At 43.0% G+C, this 16,717-nt stretch overlaps 1 protein-coding gene across 1 annotated transcript in view; it reads left to right on the top strand.

The window, feature by feature from the left end:
* Positions 1-16,717, top strand: part of UAH (ureidoglycolate amidohydrolase) — a 316,347-nt gene that overhangs the window by 13,390 nt on the left and 286,240 nt on the right. The window contains exon 3 of the mRNA XM_089381136.1: positions 3,229-3,332. Within this exon, the coding sequence (XP_089237262.1) occupies positions 3,229-3,332 (104 nt within the window). The remainder of the gene's footprint in view (positions 1-3,228; positions 3,333-16,717) is intronic.

The following is a 16,717-nucleotide window of genomic DNA, read 5'->3' on the forward strand; positions in this document are numbered from 1 at the left end:
TAGGGATTCCATTAAAAATATTAGTTATTTTAATATCTCCCAAACTGTTTAGAATCTGCCCAAACCCTTTCTAGGTATTGGAGATCTCATGTGCCTTAGCCTCTCCACCAATTTTCATGGCTAGATCACATCCGATGCTACACCAAATCAGCACTCACTCTTAGCGAGGACTGTGCTCTAGCAATACTCTTCACTGAGTATCACTCTGATCATCTGACATCGGTCCCTGTGCTGTTGCTAGGCTTGTTGCCCATTATTTGCACTGCCGCATCCTGTACTGCTACCCATGGCCCTGCCATTGCCACTGCTGCATCCGTGCTGCAACTCCCTCTGCATCCGTGCTGCTGCCCATGGCTCTACCACTGCCATTGTTGCATCTGCAGTGCAACCCCTCTCATCATGCTGCCATAGCACTGCAACTCAGTTACTGAGAAGTAAGTAACTGATCTCCCAACTCTGACATCTTTATTAGAATAGAGATACCCATGATGCTGAAGCTCCCTCTGTCGCTGATAAGTGCTCCCTCTTTGACCTCTGTGCCACTACAACTACATATATATTGAACTGTTGCACACCTCTCCGTGCTATCCTGCACTAGTGCAACACTCCCGTGCTTCTCACACTGCTGCCTCACGCTGTCCTGGGAATCCTGCACTATAGCTCCCTCTCTCGTTCCATCCGCATCCGTCTCTACTGACATCCGCCAATACTGCTACTCCTCTCCAGAGCTCCCGTAGCAAGGTCTAATCCAAGAGGCTGGGTACCTCGAGGATCTTGTCCCTCATCGCGTGTAGTCCATCTGACTACAGCACGATGTCTCCCCACTTCTGCTCAAGTGGTGTGTGTGCACACATGGCACAATCATCGTCTGTTTCCACTTCTTTCTCTGCCCTTGCTGGCGCAGTGTTGGTCTCAGAGGCCTCTCCCTTGCTTTTCTTCCTTGGACACTGGGTCGCATAATGACCTAGCTCCCCACAGTGGAAGAATTTGACCTTGGAGATGTCCTTCTTCCGTTTCTCCTACTTTCCATCAGATGCTAGGGCAACATCCACTTCCTCCTCCTTCTTGATTCTGATCCCCTTATCGTTGCTTCCCGCCTTGCTCAGCCTTCTAATCTCTTCTTGGTGAAGAGCTGCCCACATTTCCTCCCAATCTGGAAGGGTTGCCCTGCCCAGTGTGCTCTGGACAAACACCTCCTAATTTTTTGAGACTGCGTTGAGGGCTGTTCTCACCATCAACTCTTGATCCGACGTGGCCTCTATAGAACTCAGCTGATCCTAGATCTCCTTCAATTGACTGAGGAAGGGGTTGATCTGTGCTCCCTTCTGCATCTGGTATGATCGCGACTGATTTTCTAGTAACATCCTTCTTTGCATAGATGTATGCTGGTACAATTTCTTTAGGGCCTCCCACATCTCATTTGCAGTGTCCTTTTTGGCAATATGTGGTACTACATGGTCCTTGACCCCATCAAGAATGATGCTATTGTCCCTCGCGATTGCTTTCTCGTACTTGTTGTTATTAGCTGGGTCAACTGGGATAGCTATCGTCCTCAAGGCGAAGTGCTTGACACGATCCATGTCTAGAATGGATAAGATTCTGGCCTTCCTGACTACGAAGTTTGAGGCTCCGTTTAGTCTGTCCTGGTCTCTTACCCCGTTCATTGCCATCTCGCTGCTCCTCTACTCACCTTCTGGAAGTTCTTGGTGTGACTCCCTCTGAGCCTCAATTTCCCTCCTGGAAACCCTTCTGCCAATGTCGAGATGCCTCCACTCTGATCGTTAGTGCAGCTGCACCACTGATCCAGATTTCTCGGCTAGAAATCTTCAGTAGCAACTCCCTCCTCCTTGGCCTTGCCCTATTAGGTACTGTTCCGACTACAGTTCCTCACCAGCTCCACTCTGCAACTTACCCACAACCTCCTAAACCCCAACTAACTAAAGGTTAGAGCTCCTAGGCTCTGCGCAATCAGGCACTGGCTTAAATGCTCCCCTAGCCAACTGCGTCAACCCTCCTGGTCTCTGCATGGCTCTATGTGAGCCTTTTCTGCCCTCAGTCTCTGCGCTGGCCTCTTCCTGGCTCAATCTTGATGATGTAGGCTGCAGAAGTAATTTGCTTCAGTATTCAGAAGATTAACTTGATAATGTGTTAAAAAAATCAAGTAGGTGAAATAGATTCAGATTTGCTACAGTAGAGATTCTTAAAGTGTAGGAATTTTCACACTCCTTTTTATCTTGTTATTGTCTTTGGATTGTTTGCAAAATGGGGCATTGATTTCATGACATGTAACCCTCATTTGGCCAGGGGGCATGGCTATATCATTGTAGCAGTTGACTAATTTACCAAGTGGGCCGAGCCGATGCCTACATACAATAATATTGGCGAAACAACTGCTCTCTTTTTCTTTGCCCATGTCATTGCACAGTTTGGGGTTCCATAGGCTATAGTCACGGACCATGGAAAACATTTTCGCAACCACAGGATGTCCGAATTCACTGCCAAGCTAGACTCTTCCATGAGAGTTCCACTCCCTACTACCCTTAGGCGAATGGGCAAGTTGAGGCAATCAATAATGTTCTCAAAACGATGCTTCAACACATGATAGGGGTCCACAAATCGGATTGGCATGTTATCCTTTATGCAGACTTGTGGGCGTATCAAACCTCCGTTAATACTGCTACTGGGTTCACGCCATTCCAATTGGTTTATGGTCTGGAAGCAATCCTTCCAATTGAATGTGAAATTCCATCTCTCAAACATACTGTCGAACTCCTCCCGACCACTTCCGTGGAAGAGGAACGTCTCTTACATCTAACTTGCTTAGAAGAAACCCGGTGTGATGCCGTGATGGCTAATGAAGCCTATAAGAAACGTATCAAGGCACAATATGACAAGAGTGTCAAGCCTCATGTCTTCTCGGAAGGAGACCTTGTCTTGTTATATGATCAAGAGTTTGATAAATTAGGATCGGGGAAGTTCGAGCCAATGTGGCTAGGTCCATACATTGTCAAACATGTTCTTGCTAAAGGGGCCTATGAGCTTGTTGATTTCGATGGAGTTCCCTTGGCGTAGCCTAGAAATGGGTTGTACCTTAAGAAATACTATGCTTGAGTTTTTGCATAGTGCACTGTGTACATGCTGTATATAGGTGTGTTGAGTGTGTTTGCAGTGTGTCCCCTTCGGAGTTTCCTACAATTTCTGTTAATTCTATTTACATTTGGTTTGCAGATGTCAGCATCCCTCGAACCATATGTTGGTTATGCTGATGGTGCTAGTCGTAGTACTTGGAACCTTTCTTCCACAACATGGGCTATATATGCTCCGAATGGCGAGTTAATGAGTTTACAAGGGATTTGTATCAGTCACTCTACCAATAATATTGCTGAGTATAGCGCAATGATCGAATTGTTGTCTGATGCTATTTACCATGGTATCTGCTATATAGTTATTAGATTCGATTCACAACTTGTAGTACTGCAGTTGACTAATGTCTATTCAGTTAAGAGTCCAACTATGCTTCGTATGCTCCTGAGGGTTCACCTTCTGGAAATATATTTTGATTTCATCCAATATCAACATATTTCTAGGAATCTAAACACATTGACAGATGCATTGGCTAATCATGTTTTAGATAGACATTTGCGACACATGTAAAATAAATTCAATACACATCACATACATTGAAAGAGATAATAGAACCATAAGAAACACTAAAGATAGTTGTATATGTATATATATATATATATATATCAAAGTTTGGTTTTACGAAATTTGTGATCGAGACACATATAGCCACATGGCCTATCATATCAAAATATACATGTAGTCAAAATATGGTTATAAGCCTCCTAGTAGACTAATCATAGTGCTCATGGTAGCATGCCACTGCGCGAGCCATCTTGCACAATAGCCGGCTGATACAGCCAAGCACGTGAATAGTATGTCACTGCAGTCTCATAGGAAGCTTGTCGACCCTAGTCTTAGCTATGTCGTGGGTCAATTTCTCCATGTGACGCTTAACCTCTGCAAGGGTCTCGCCTCACAACCACATTGAGATCCTATAGTACCTCTTGTCCTACTGCAATAACCCGTATTGTTGCTGGTGGTTGCTATGCGTCTTTTGCACGATGAAGATAAGAAGAACCCACAGGTCGAACGGGTCCAATATCTGCATGTGTACAAATCAATAGTTTAGTCTCGAATACATCAAAAATCACAAAAAATGTAAAACTTAAAATCCAAAAATGATCAAAATGTTTCTTGTTTTACCTATGGCACCCCATTGCTCACCATTAGGAAGCACGAGCTCTGGGTCTCTATGGAAATCCATCCTTGCATATGGATAGTCCTCTATCATAATGAGTTGCATGCGCAACCATCTGAAGAAGACTGGTGTGAAACTCATCGATGACGGACCTGCATGTCTAGACATGAGATCCACCCACCTCCTCATTCGTGGGACTCTCGGATTTGCGGGCTTGAGCGAGATATGTTGTGGCCTGAGCAATGGAATCCACTCTAAGGCAAAATAAATCAAGATCGAACCATAGCCAAAGTTCTTTAACTATCCATCTTTTTCCTTGGTCAGCTACTCCTTCATGTTTACCAATACTCCCTCGCTCTAGTTGAATATTGTCGGCTCCATACACTCTAGAGCATACTGCATATGAGACTTATTGGCCACATGTAGAGTTGCACTATCGGCCAATCTGGAAATGATAAACAAGATCGTTCTTAGAGGCAAACAGACCACATCCTTGATGTCAATTTTCCCATCTTTAGTCGGTTGGGATCTCGGTCTACAGTGTGCACTAACGTAATCCTTGACTGTCTCTCCACCACTCCTAGAACCAGATAAAGAGATGGGGGTACCTCACCTTGACAGACTTGTCAAGAAGTATATATCTTCCATCTGTACTTCAAGGGTAAGTGCACCAAGGCTGAATGCCTGTACCTGAACATCCCATGCTCGGACAAGATATCTCAACAATTCCATCTGTTGCCTCATTACAAGAAGCCAGAAGAATTTCAAGAGCCCACAATCTCTTAAAGCCTGGATAGTGGCAGGATCATTAGCTGCAGTTAAATCTTGTTCCTCATGTTCTCTTTCTATCCATATTAAAGCCATTTTGTTCCAATAGACACCTAAAACATCACAAGAAGGATCATTAGGACAAGCTTCATGCAAAAAACTAGAGAAATTTTGAGGGAAAAAGGAAAAACAAGCTTGGGAATTACGCTCAGTGCACCCCCCTAGGGGTAGATAGTGCGTTGCAACACCCCTCTCAGTGTATTTTCTTCCTGTTTGGTGCCCCTTTCGACTTGTTGGGGGTGTGTTGGACCTAGGGCGAGAAATTAGAGCCCTAGGGCCCTCAAAAACTGAAAAAACTTGCATGAAATCACAAAATGGAAGCATGAAAAGAAAGAGGAAGGTTATAGCTCCTACCTAGAAGTGACAACACTCGAAATGATACACTGGATTGGTCGTAATCAACTACAGAACATTGGGAGAAAAAGCACTCGGAACTCACTCTCCAAGAGGTAAAATGTGAAATGGTAAAATTTAAAAATGAATTACCTTTTGCCTATTTCATGGTCATTTCTATCATTATTTTATTAGTATTTTAGCATTTTGACCTAAATGTGATTCAATTTTATCATGAAGCATGTATTTTTAATCTTTTGGTGGTGTTTTGAGTAGGCTTATAGTTGTTGAATGGATTCGATGATGTCTGAATTGAAACAAATCATTTTGACCGTAGAGCATACTTTTATTGCTTTTTCGGGCTCTATAAACCTACGAAAAAGGAACCCTTAGAGTCCTCTTTCAACACTTTTCAGACTCCCTAAATATGAAAAGATTGCTGAGCACTTGTATTTTCGAGCTCGTAAAAGTAAATGAAAAGACGTCTACTCAGTATAAGTTTAACCTTTTTCCATACTGAGATATACTATTTACGAAAAGGGAGTACCTTAGTCGAACATGGCGAAGAGGTTCTCTTGATTATCGTTTTTTGTCTTTTCAGACTCAAGGGACTATTTATGAAAATGAACCTTTGGAGTTTTCATTTTTGCCTCTTTTTCAAACTCTCTAAACATGAAAATGAAGCCAAGCTAGACCTTCGCTGGATTCATAAAAGCATCAAACAGTGATGGACTTGTCGAACATGGCGGGATCGAACCGATTTCTGGTAGCATCAGATGTGGTCTAAACCTCAGAATTTGCAAGGAGGCTTGGACACATGTATTCCGTAATACCCGTAAATTGTTTTGGGAATTTCCACCTGGAAACAATTTTATTAAAATAATTAATTATTTTTAATGGAAGCCTAAGTCTAAACTTAGAGAATTAAAATAATTAAAGGGTATTAATCTAAATGTTGAAATTTCTAAGTTTGACACATCAGAAATCCCTACTGCATTATTTGGTTTATTATCTCCTACTTGTTCTTTCCATTAACAAGTTATTTATAAATATAAATACTAAAATAAACACAAATGCAACCTTAACACATATACATATCAACAACTGAAATAATTGAGACAATCACAAAAGGGACACTTATTTTTAGACAATCGTCCCTGGAAAAACCCAATGCGGGAAAACCGGTGCAACAGGTTTGAGGGTTTTACTATTATGCAGATTTCTTGAGTACAACTAGGGTGCCAAACTGGCTCACCCAACAGAGATTTTTACACAGCATTAATATCTCTTCTCGGAGACAGATATTCAGCAAGTCTGCCCCACGAAAATCCTTCCGGCGCATCTCCAAGGCTCTGCATCAGCCTTGCTAGCCTCAACATAGCTCTAGAACCCTCTGCGTCAACGTTCTGCTTCTCTGCGTCAACTCTCTAGCCTCCTGTGCTGCTGCCCATGGCTCTACCACTACCACTGCTACATCTATATTGCAGCTCCCTCTCAACATGTTGCATCATGCTACCCATAGCACTACCACTGCCACTGCTGCAATGCAACTCAGTTACTGAGAAGTAAGTAATTGATCTACCCATGTATTGACATCCTTGTCAGCTTAGAAGTCTCCTGATGCTGAAGCTACCTTTGTTGCTATTTGGTGCTTTCTCTATTGCCTCTGCATTGCTGCAAACACCTTTGTGCCTCTTGCACTGCTGCAACCTCCATTGCGTTGCTACAGACCTCTGCACTCTAGCATTGCCTTGTCGCTCCATTCGCATCTTGCTTCTATCGACATTCATCCTCCTGCTACTGTCATTCGGGGCTCCCGTAGCCGGATATGATCCAAGAGTTTGGGTACCTCAAGGATCTGCCCCTCATCTTCTATAGTCCTCCTGACTACAGCTTGATGTCACCCCACCTCTTTTCTAGAGGTGCATGAGCACTCATGGCACAGTCATCATTTGTCTCGACTTCTTTCTCCGCCTTAGCCGAAGCTACCTTGGAGTTAGAAGCCTCTCCCTTATTCTTCTTCCTGAGGCACTGGGTTGCATAATGACCTAGCTCCCCACAATAGAAGCACTTTACCTTGGAGATGTCCTTCTTCTTCCTCTTCCCCTGCTGTCCCGCGAATGCCAGAGCTGCATTCTCCTCCTCTTTATTGATTCGACCTCCTTTCCTGCTACTTCTTGCCTTGGTCAACTGTCTGATCTCTTCTTGGCGAAGAGTTGCCCACATCTCTTCCCATCTTGGAAGATCAACTCTGCCCAAAATGCTTTGGACAAATGTCTCCCAATCCTCGGCGACTGCATTTAGGGCGGTCCTCACCATGAACCCCTGATCTGGTGTGGCCTCCACGGAAGTAAGCTGGTCCCGAATCTCTTGCAACCCGCTGAGGTATAGATTTATCTGCTCCCCCTTCTGCATCTAATACATCTGCAATTGATTCTCCAACAGCATCTTCCTCTGCACGGAAGTGCCTTGATACAATGTCGTCAAGGTATCCCACATCTCCTTTGCCGTGTTCTTCTTGGCAATGTGTGGTATCACATGATCCTTGACCCCATCAAGGATTATGCACTTTGCCTTCGCCATTGCATCCTCATATGTTTCATTAGTAGCTGGGTCGACTGGGATAGCCACGGTTCTCAAGGCGAAGCCCTTGATGCGATGTCTATCTAGAATAGACTGGATCTTGGCCTTCCAGATGACAACGTTGGAGGTCCCGTCCAACCTGTCCTGATCCCTCAGTCCGTTCATCGCTATCTCCATTCTTCTACTGGACTCCCTCTGAGTCTCGACTTCCCTCTTGGAAGTTCTCTCCTAGACTCCCTCTGAGTCTCGATTTCCCTGCTGGAAATTGTTGAATTTTCTAAGTCTATCCGTTAGAAAATTAATCTGTATTATGCTGGTTTATTTCTTCTACTTGTAAATTCTGAACAAGTTATTTAAAACATAAAAATAACGAAATAAACATAATACAGTCTTAACATCTATAGATCATTAGCTGAAAGAAAACAAACACACAAGTGGCATCGTTATTTTTGGACAAATGTCCCTGGAATAACCCAATTCGGGAAAACCGGTGCAGCTATTCTGAGAGTTTATTATTATGCAGTATTTCCTTGAGTACAATTGGGTGCCAAACTAGCTCACCTGACAGAGAAAAATAACTAGCAACAATACCTCTTTATTCGAAAACAGGTATTCAGAAAACCTATGCCACGAAACCCTCTCCAGCAACTCTGAAGCAGTGCGTTGGCCCTTCTGGCCTTTGCGTCAGCCCTCTAAGGCATTGTGCAGCCTCTGGGACCCTCTGTGTCACTCCATTTGCCTTTTGCGCGGATGACGCAGTGCCTTTGGCCTCTGCGTTGTCTCTGCTGGGCTCTGCATGGCCTGCTCTGGACGTTGCTTCTCGCTCTCTGCCTCTACGCTGGTCTCTCGGCACTATCTCTGCATCTATGTCCAATACTCACTACCCCTTGCCGCTGATCACTGATTCGACTTTGCTTAGCAACCCCGCTCTAGCAAATCGAATGATTGATCACTCTGGTGTATTCTCCAACTGACCCTCAAGCCTCCTTTTATACTTTTCCTATTGGTCCTTCAACGACCGAGATTACATCTCTAATCAATGGCTAAGATTAGATTTGGCTTGATCCATGACTTTTCGAACCTTCTAACCCAGTTTTATATTAATACCCATTAATATTTTATTTTTCCTAAGTTTAGACTTAGAAACTCCATTTAAAATATTAATTATTTTAATATCTCCCAAATCGGGTATAATCTGTCCAAACCATTTCTGGGTCTTGGAGATCTCATGTGCTTTAGCCTCTCCACCAATTTTCATGGCTAGAGCACATTTGATGCTACTTCCAACAGAAATCTTCCCACCAACTATCGATTCGCTCATCTCTGATCCTCTTTGCACTTGCAACACGGATCTGGATTTCTTAGCTAGAAATCCCTTAAGGCAGCGTTCCCTCTACCTTAGTTCTGTCCCGTTAGGTACTGTTCTGCTTCGTTAACAACAACACCCCACAAGTTTCCCAATCCACAATCTGCGCACAGCTCCTCAGGGCACAACAGCTGAAGAAACTGAGCCTCTTAGCTTTGTGCAATTCCAGCAAGAATGAATCACTCCTTTGGCCAACTGCATCAGGCCTATCTGATTGAGTAGGATGACATGGCTCTTCGTGAGCCTCTTTTGCCTCTCTCTGCCTCTGTGCTGACCCTCTATTTGGCTCGAAATGATGACGTTGGTCCTCTGCGTCACTCCTTTACTGCTATCTTCTGCTTAGGAACAACTTTGTCTCTCGAGACAACTGTTTCTGCTGCAAATTTTCTGATTTAGCTGGTGCCTTCAGCTCTTTTGTGATCTGCAATGCTCTAATACCATGTTGAAATTTCTAAGTCTAACACATCAAAAATCCATACTGCATTATCTAGTTTATTATCTCCTACTTGTTCTTTCCATTAACAAGTTATTTATAAATATAAATACTGAAATAAACACAAATGCAGCCTTAACACCTATACAGATTAGCAATTGAAATAACTGAGACAATCACGCAAGGGACACCGTTATTTTTGGATAATCGTCCCCGGAGAAACCCAATGCGGGAAAACTGGTGCAACAGTTCTGAGGGTTTTATTATTATGCAGATTTCTTGAGTACTGCTAGGGTGCCAAATTGGCTCACCCAACAGAGATTTTCACACAGCAGTAATACCTCTTCTTGGAGACAGATATTTAGCAAGTCTACCCCATGAAAATCCTTTCGACGCTTCTCCAAGGCTCTGTGTCAGCCCTGCTAGCCTCAACATAGCTCTAGAACCCTTTGTGTCAGCCTTCAGCTTCTCTGTGTTAGTGCTCTGGCCTTCTGCGTCACCCATGCAGGCCCCTCAGTCTCTGCGTCAACCTCTCTGGTCACTGCGCTGACCCTCAGGCACTATCTCAGCCTCTTTGCTATGTATTCACCACCCCTCGCTGTAATAGGTCACTTGTTCGAATTTTCTCAGCAAACCCTACTCCAGAAAATCAAATTCAATGATCAATCTTGGTGTATCTCCAACTGACCCTCAAGCCTCCTCTTATACTTTTCCTGTTGAGTCTTCAACGACCGAGATTAAGTCTCTAATCAACGGCTAAGATTAGATTTGGCTTGATCCATGTCATTTAGAACATTCTCACCTAGTTTTATATTAATACCCATTAATATTTTAATTTTCCTAGTTTAGACTTAGGTACTCCATTAAAAATATTAATTATTTTAATATCTCTCTAACCGGGTGGAATTTCCCCAAACCATTTTTGGGTCTTGGAGATCTCATTTGCTTTAACCTCTCCACCAATTTTCATGGCTAGAGCAGATTCAATGCTACCACAAATCAACACTAAACTTTGGGTGAAACTTTTAGAAGAAGATGGAGATCAAGTCCAAATGATCTGAGCCATTAGAATCTAATCTGGGCCGTTGGTTCTCAACTGGAGGATTATAAGAAGGACTTTGATGGGCATTTGGAAAATACACCAGGCAGATACTTAGTTACCCGAGTAAAATCGATTTTCTCACTGGTCGAAGTTCGGCAAGAGGAAATTGATTCAGAGGGAGAGTTGTAAGTGAGGAGGAGAGAGAGGGTAGCAACATCAGTCGGGAGTGCAAGAGCAGAAGACACAGAGCAGAGAAGGGACAACGCAGAAGCTGTGACACAGAGGGACAGCGCAGAGGCTGACGCTGGGACTGCGCAGTCCTCACGCAGAAGCTGTGACGCAGAGGCTGATGTTGGGACTGTGCAATCCTCACGCAAAAGCTGTGACGTAGAGGGACATTTGTTGATAGCTGTATCAACAAATGTTTGGTACATTAATAGTGGGGCTTCAACTCATATGACTGGAGTACGAGAATATTTCTCGAGCTATCAAGAAGAGAAAATGGACTTCCAGATTACCATGGGAAACAAAACGAAGTGTATTCCAATAGGGAGAGGCACCATAGCATTTCAGACGGAATCAGGAACCAACATTTGAGCCACTAATGTTTTGCATGTGCCTTGGTTAGGAATGAATCTGATTTCAATGTCCCAGTTACAGGATAAGGGATATGATGTATACTTCAATGGAAAGAAAGTATATCTCAAACATGCAAGCTGGAAGAAGAAGAGAAATTGGAGCTCGGAGCAACAGATTGTATAGGTTGCAACTCAAGTCTCCAATGGCACTAATAGGCAACAATCTTAATGGTGAAAAGGAACTGAATGAGCTATGGCATAAGTGAATGGGACACTTACACCATGGAGCACTGAGGATGCTCAGAGAAAAGTTTACAGGAGTTCCAGTTCTTAGTACTGAGCATGGTGATATACGCAGAGGATGCGTACTAGGGAAGTACACTCAAGCAACATTTTCCAGGAGTAAAAACATAGCAAAGGGTGTATTGGGATTGATACACTCAGATATCTATGGTCCAATGTCCACAAGAGCTCTTAGTGGTGGTGAATACTTCGTCACCTTTATTGATGATCACTCTAGGAAAACCTAGATCTATTTCTTAAAGACCAAGGATGAGGTCTTTGATCGGTTCAGAGAGTTTAAGGCTCTCGTTGAGAACATGACAGGGAAAAAGATAAAGGTATTGCGTTTAGATAATGGTGGAGAATATACAGACAAAGACTTCACATATTTCTGCGCAAAAGAGGGCATCAAAAGAGAATGGACAACTCCATATAATCTGGAGTAGAATGGAGTAGCAGAGCGTAAGAATAGAACTATTGTTGGGGCGACAAAGGCTATGTTGTATGATTAGGATTTGCCTAGATTCTTATGGGCAAAAGCTTGCAACACAACGATGTATATCTAGAATAGAACTCCTCACATAGCTTTGGGGAAGAAAACGCTTGAAGGTGTTTTCACAGGGAAGAAGTCGGAAGTTAGTCATCTTAGAATATTCGGAAGTGTGGCATATTGTCACATTCCAGACGAGAAGCGTAGTAAACTGGATCAGACTGCAGAAAAGGGGTATCTCGTAGGATATAACGAGACCTCGAAGGCATACAGAATCTACATTCCTAGCAGCAGGAAGATTGTAGTAAGATGAGATGCGAAGTTCATGGAGGATAGAGCTTTCAGGAAATCCCGAGAGATGCCAACAGAAGATCAGTCAGTAGATATTCCTTTAGTCCAGCAATAGCAGGGGCAGCAAGGAGGACAAGCAGGAGGACAAACACCTAAAACCAGCACAGTGACTAGTGCCAATATTTCCTCAGAAGAAAGAAATCCAAGTAGTTCTCAGCAGGTGGAAAGACGAGAACAGGAAGGGGATTTGATTGAGCCTCCCACCACCAGTGGCAAAACGAGCAGGGGAGTATGAGAGACATTGAGGGACACAAAGGAGTTTGTCGGAGCTCCTAGAAGTGAGAAAAGGCAGCGTAGACAGCTTGATAGGTACCAAGCCTTGGTAGCATAGGTTGAAGAACCCTCTAGCTTTCAGGAAGCCGTACAACACCAAGTATGGGTGGATGCCATGGTAGAAGAGTATAGTTCTATCATGACGAATGATGTCTGGGAAGTGGTACCTAGGCCAGAGGATAGATTAGTTGTAGGATCAAGATGGATCTACAAGATCAAATATGCTGTAGATGGCAGTATAGAGAAGTACAAGGCTAGGTTCGTAGCAAAGGTGTATGCACAAAAAGAAGGAATAGAATATGAAGAGACCTTCGCCCCAGTAGCCAAATATACCTCTATCAGATCCGTTATATCCCTAGTATCTCAGATGGGATGGGAGATTCACCAGATGGATGTCAAGACACCATTCTTGAACAGGGTGATAGAAGAAGAGGTGTATATAGAAAAACCTGAAGGCTTTGAAACTCATGAGAAGAGAACTCACATATGTAGGTTAAAGAAAGCCTTGTATGGGCTCAAGCAGGCACCCAGAGCACGGTATGGTTGGATTGATAGTTACTTGCAGCAGTTGGGATTCATCAAGAGTGATGTTGATCCCAATCTCTACCATCTCATGGTGGAGAATGACCCACTTATTCTGGTATTATATGTGGATGACTTGTTTCTAACAAGGTCATCTAGGCTAATAAAGGACTGCAAGAAGAACCTTGAAGTAGAATTTGACATGAATGATATGGGGTTGATGCATTATTTTCTAGGGTTGGAAGTATGGCAGAAGGATGGGGAGATCTTCCTTGGACAAGGAAGATATGCTACAGAGATTCTGAAGAGATTCAAAATATAGAATTGTCGGCCCATGGCTACGCCCATGATCACCAACTGGAAGAAAATACATGCATCAATAGACAAAGAGGTGGACCCCACCTTGTACAGAGAACTCATTGGGTCGCTCATGTATTGGGCCAACACTAGGCCAGACATTTGATTTGCTTTCAACACATTCGGTCAGTTCATGGTGGAACCAAAAAGGGTGCATTGGGCAGCAACTAGGCACATTCTTAGATATGTGCTTGGAATAGTTGGATATGGGTTGAAATACACCCAAGAAGATTGCGTCAGATTGAATGGATTCACAGATGCAGATTGGGCAGGTAGTTTATTAGACTAGAAAAGTACCTCCGGGTATTGCTTCAGTGTTGGATCAGGAATGATCTCTTGGTGTAGCAGGAAGCAGAAGTTGGTAGCTCTAAGCTCAATAGAAGCAGAATATATGGCGGCTAGCACAACTACGTGCGAAGCTATATGGCTTAGAAAACTACTTGTTTGTTCAGGAAAAGGATGGAGGCGACTAGTATTTTCTATGATAATCAGAGTTGTATTAAACTCTTTGAGAATCCAGTGTTTCATGATCGGTCAAAACACATTGATATCAGATGTCACTTTATTAGAGACTGTGTTCAGGGCGGGGTAGTACAGTTGAATATGTCTCCACAGCTAGGAAACCGGATTCGTCCTAAACCCCCTGCGAATCCCGAATCCGGCGAATCCGACACGATTCGGTCTGGATTCGTGTCCAAATCACAGGACACGTCGTGTCCGTTTCGGACACGTCGTGTCCGAGGGCGTGTCGCGATTTTCAGGGGCGTGTCACGATTTTAGGACACGTGTCCGGTTTCCAGGACTTGCTAAGCTCAGCGCGGGTATGAAAAGGGCGTGTTTGCTCATTAATATTTTCATTTGGTAAGTGATTTGTGCTGTTGCAGCAAGGAGTAGAGCATTTTGGCAGCTTCATAATCAAGTCTAGGCCCTAGTATTGATATGCTATTCATGGTAATGTTAAATTCTTAAAGTAAAAGTGACATTCTCCTTAATCTTCATTTTCATCCTTTTACTTAAATTTTTAACATTACCATGAAATGACTCAGGATGTTTGAGAGTGGTTCCGGCCTCATTGGATTTCATATGGAGAAAGTAGAATTTTAGATTTCATTCAAAATCCAGCAGACTTATCAGTTTTTCAGGATTTTAGGATTGGGGGATTGCAATGTTTCCATTGAATTTTTTCATGTATTAGGGTATGGGACTCGTATTTAATCAAGAGCACCAAACCAAGAGCTTCTGAATATGTCGCTCCCGCTCCCGTTTTCGCTCCCGCTCCCCGCTTTCGCTCCCGCTCCCAAGTAACACTGTTCCTGATGATATGGGTCTGGACACCATTGTTGAGTTGGCATTGGCCAACATGGATCTCAATGATCCAGTGCTAAAGCCTGTTAGATTTGATGACTTAGAGGGGTCAGCCTCCATACCAGCAGATGCAAAGGCGACTATGGATACAGGGGAGGAGGAGGATGTAGAGGAGAGCAGTGGGGACCATGATGATGGGGACAGTGATGCTGATTCTGATGCTAATTGATGCCTTGAGGCTTGTATACCTGTAGTTGTTTTATATTTTCTATTTCTATTTGCCATTGGCATTGCACCAACACTACCTATGTAACACATTTTGATTTGATGACTTAATGAGAAAACTACAGTTGTCAGTGTGTTTATCTTACTATCTTGTAGTTGTAAGTTGTCTTTCAGTTATGAATTATGAATCATGATTTAAATTTTTAATAGATTTATCATTTAGGTGACCAGTACCACTGACATTTATTTGAATTTTGTATGTACTATGCATGCTAATAGCTATAGATGAAGATCTATGTTTGAAATCAATAATTTTGTATCATTAATTAAAATTTGTGTAAGAAATATGATAATATCTAATTTTTAATATATATATATATATATTTTTTTAAATATATATTATATATATATATTTTTTAATAAAATAATATATAACGTGTCCTAACGTGTCCTGTTCCGGGGGGTCAGCGTGTCCCGAATCCGACACCACGAATCCCAAATCCTACGTGTCCCGAATCCCCGTGTCAGGTGACTTAGCTCCACAGGGAATTAGGTAGTAGACTTAATCACAAAAGCTCTAGGAAAAGCTAAGTTCATCCAGTTTAGGGAGCAGATGGGTATTGTAGAGAATCTGTTTCAGTAGTAGAAACAAAAGGTTTCTTAGTTGCAGTAGCAGAAAGTTGCAGTAAAGATTTAGTGTTGGCAGTGGCAGAGCAAACAACAGTAAGAATGCAGCATTTGTGTAGTAGTTGGGGGGCAGTGATGTCAGACATCAACGGTGCAGAGGGAGATGTTACAGAACAGGGTGATGCTTTAGCAAGTTGCATTACTTGAGCACATTCCTTGCTAAGAGGGAATGTTGATTTATGGTAGCATCATATGTGATCTAAGCCTAAAAATTTGCAAGGAGGCCTGGACACATGTATTCCACAATACCCAGAAATCATTTTGGGAAATTCCACCCAGAGACAGTGTTATTAAAATAATTAATTTTTTTTAATGGAGGCCTAAGTCTAAACATAGCGAATTAAAATAATTAAAGGGTATTAATCTAAACTGTGGGTGAAACTTCTAGAAGAAGATAGAGATCGAGTCCAAATGATTTGAGCCATTGATTATAATCTAATCTGGGCTGTTGGTTCTCAACTGGAGGATTATAAGGACTTCGATGGGCATTTGGAAAATACACCGGGCAGATACTTAGCTACTCGAGTAAAATCAATTTTATCACTGGTCGAAGTTTGGCAAGAGGAATTCGATTCAGAAGGAGATTTGCAGGTGAGGAGGAGAGAGAGGGTAGCAACATCAGTCGGGAGTGCAAGAGCAGAAAACACGAAGCAGAGAAGGGACAACGCAGAAGCTGTGATGCAGAGGGACAACGCAGAGGTTGACGTTGGGACTGCGCAGTCCTGACGCAGTGAGAAGGAGAGGGGGCAACAAGTCCTCTCGTGGATCAGAATCTTGCTGGGAAGTGTGCGAGAACTA

Source organism: Pinus tabuliformis, chromosome J, assembly GCF_031772625.1.
Source record: "Pinus tabuliformis cultivar Carrire ecotype Pingquan chromosome J, CPIR1, whole genome shotgun sequence".
NCBI classification, from domain to species: Eukaryota; Viridiplantae; Streptophyta; class Pinopsida; order Pinales; family Pinaceae; genus Pinus; species Pinus tabuliformis.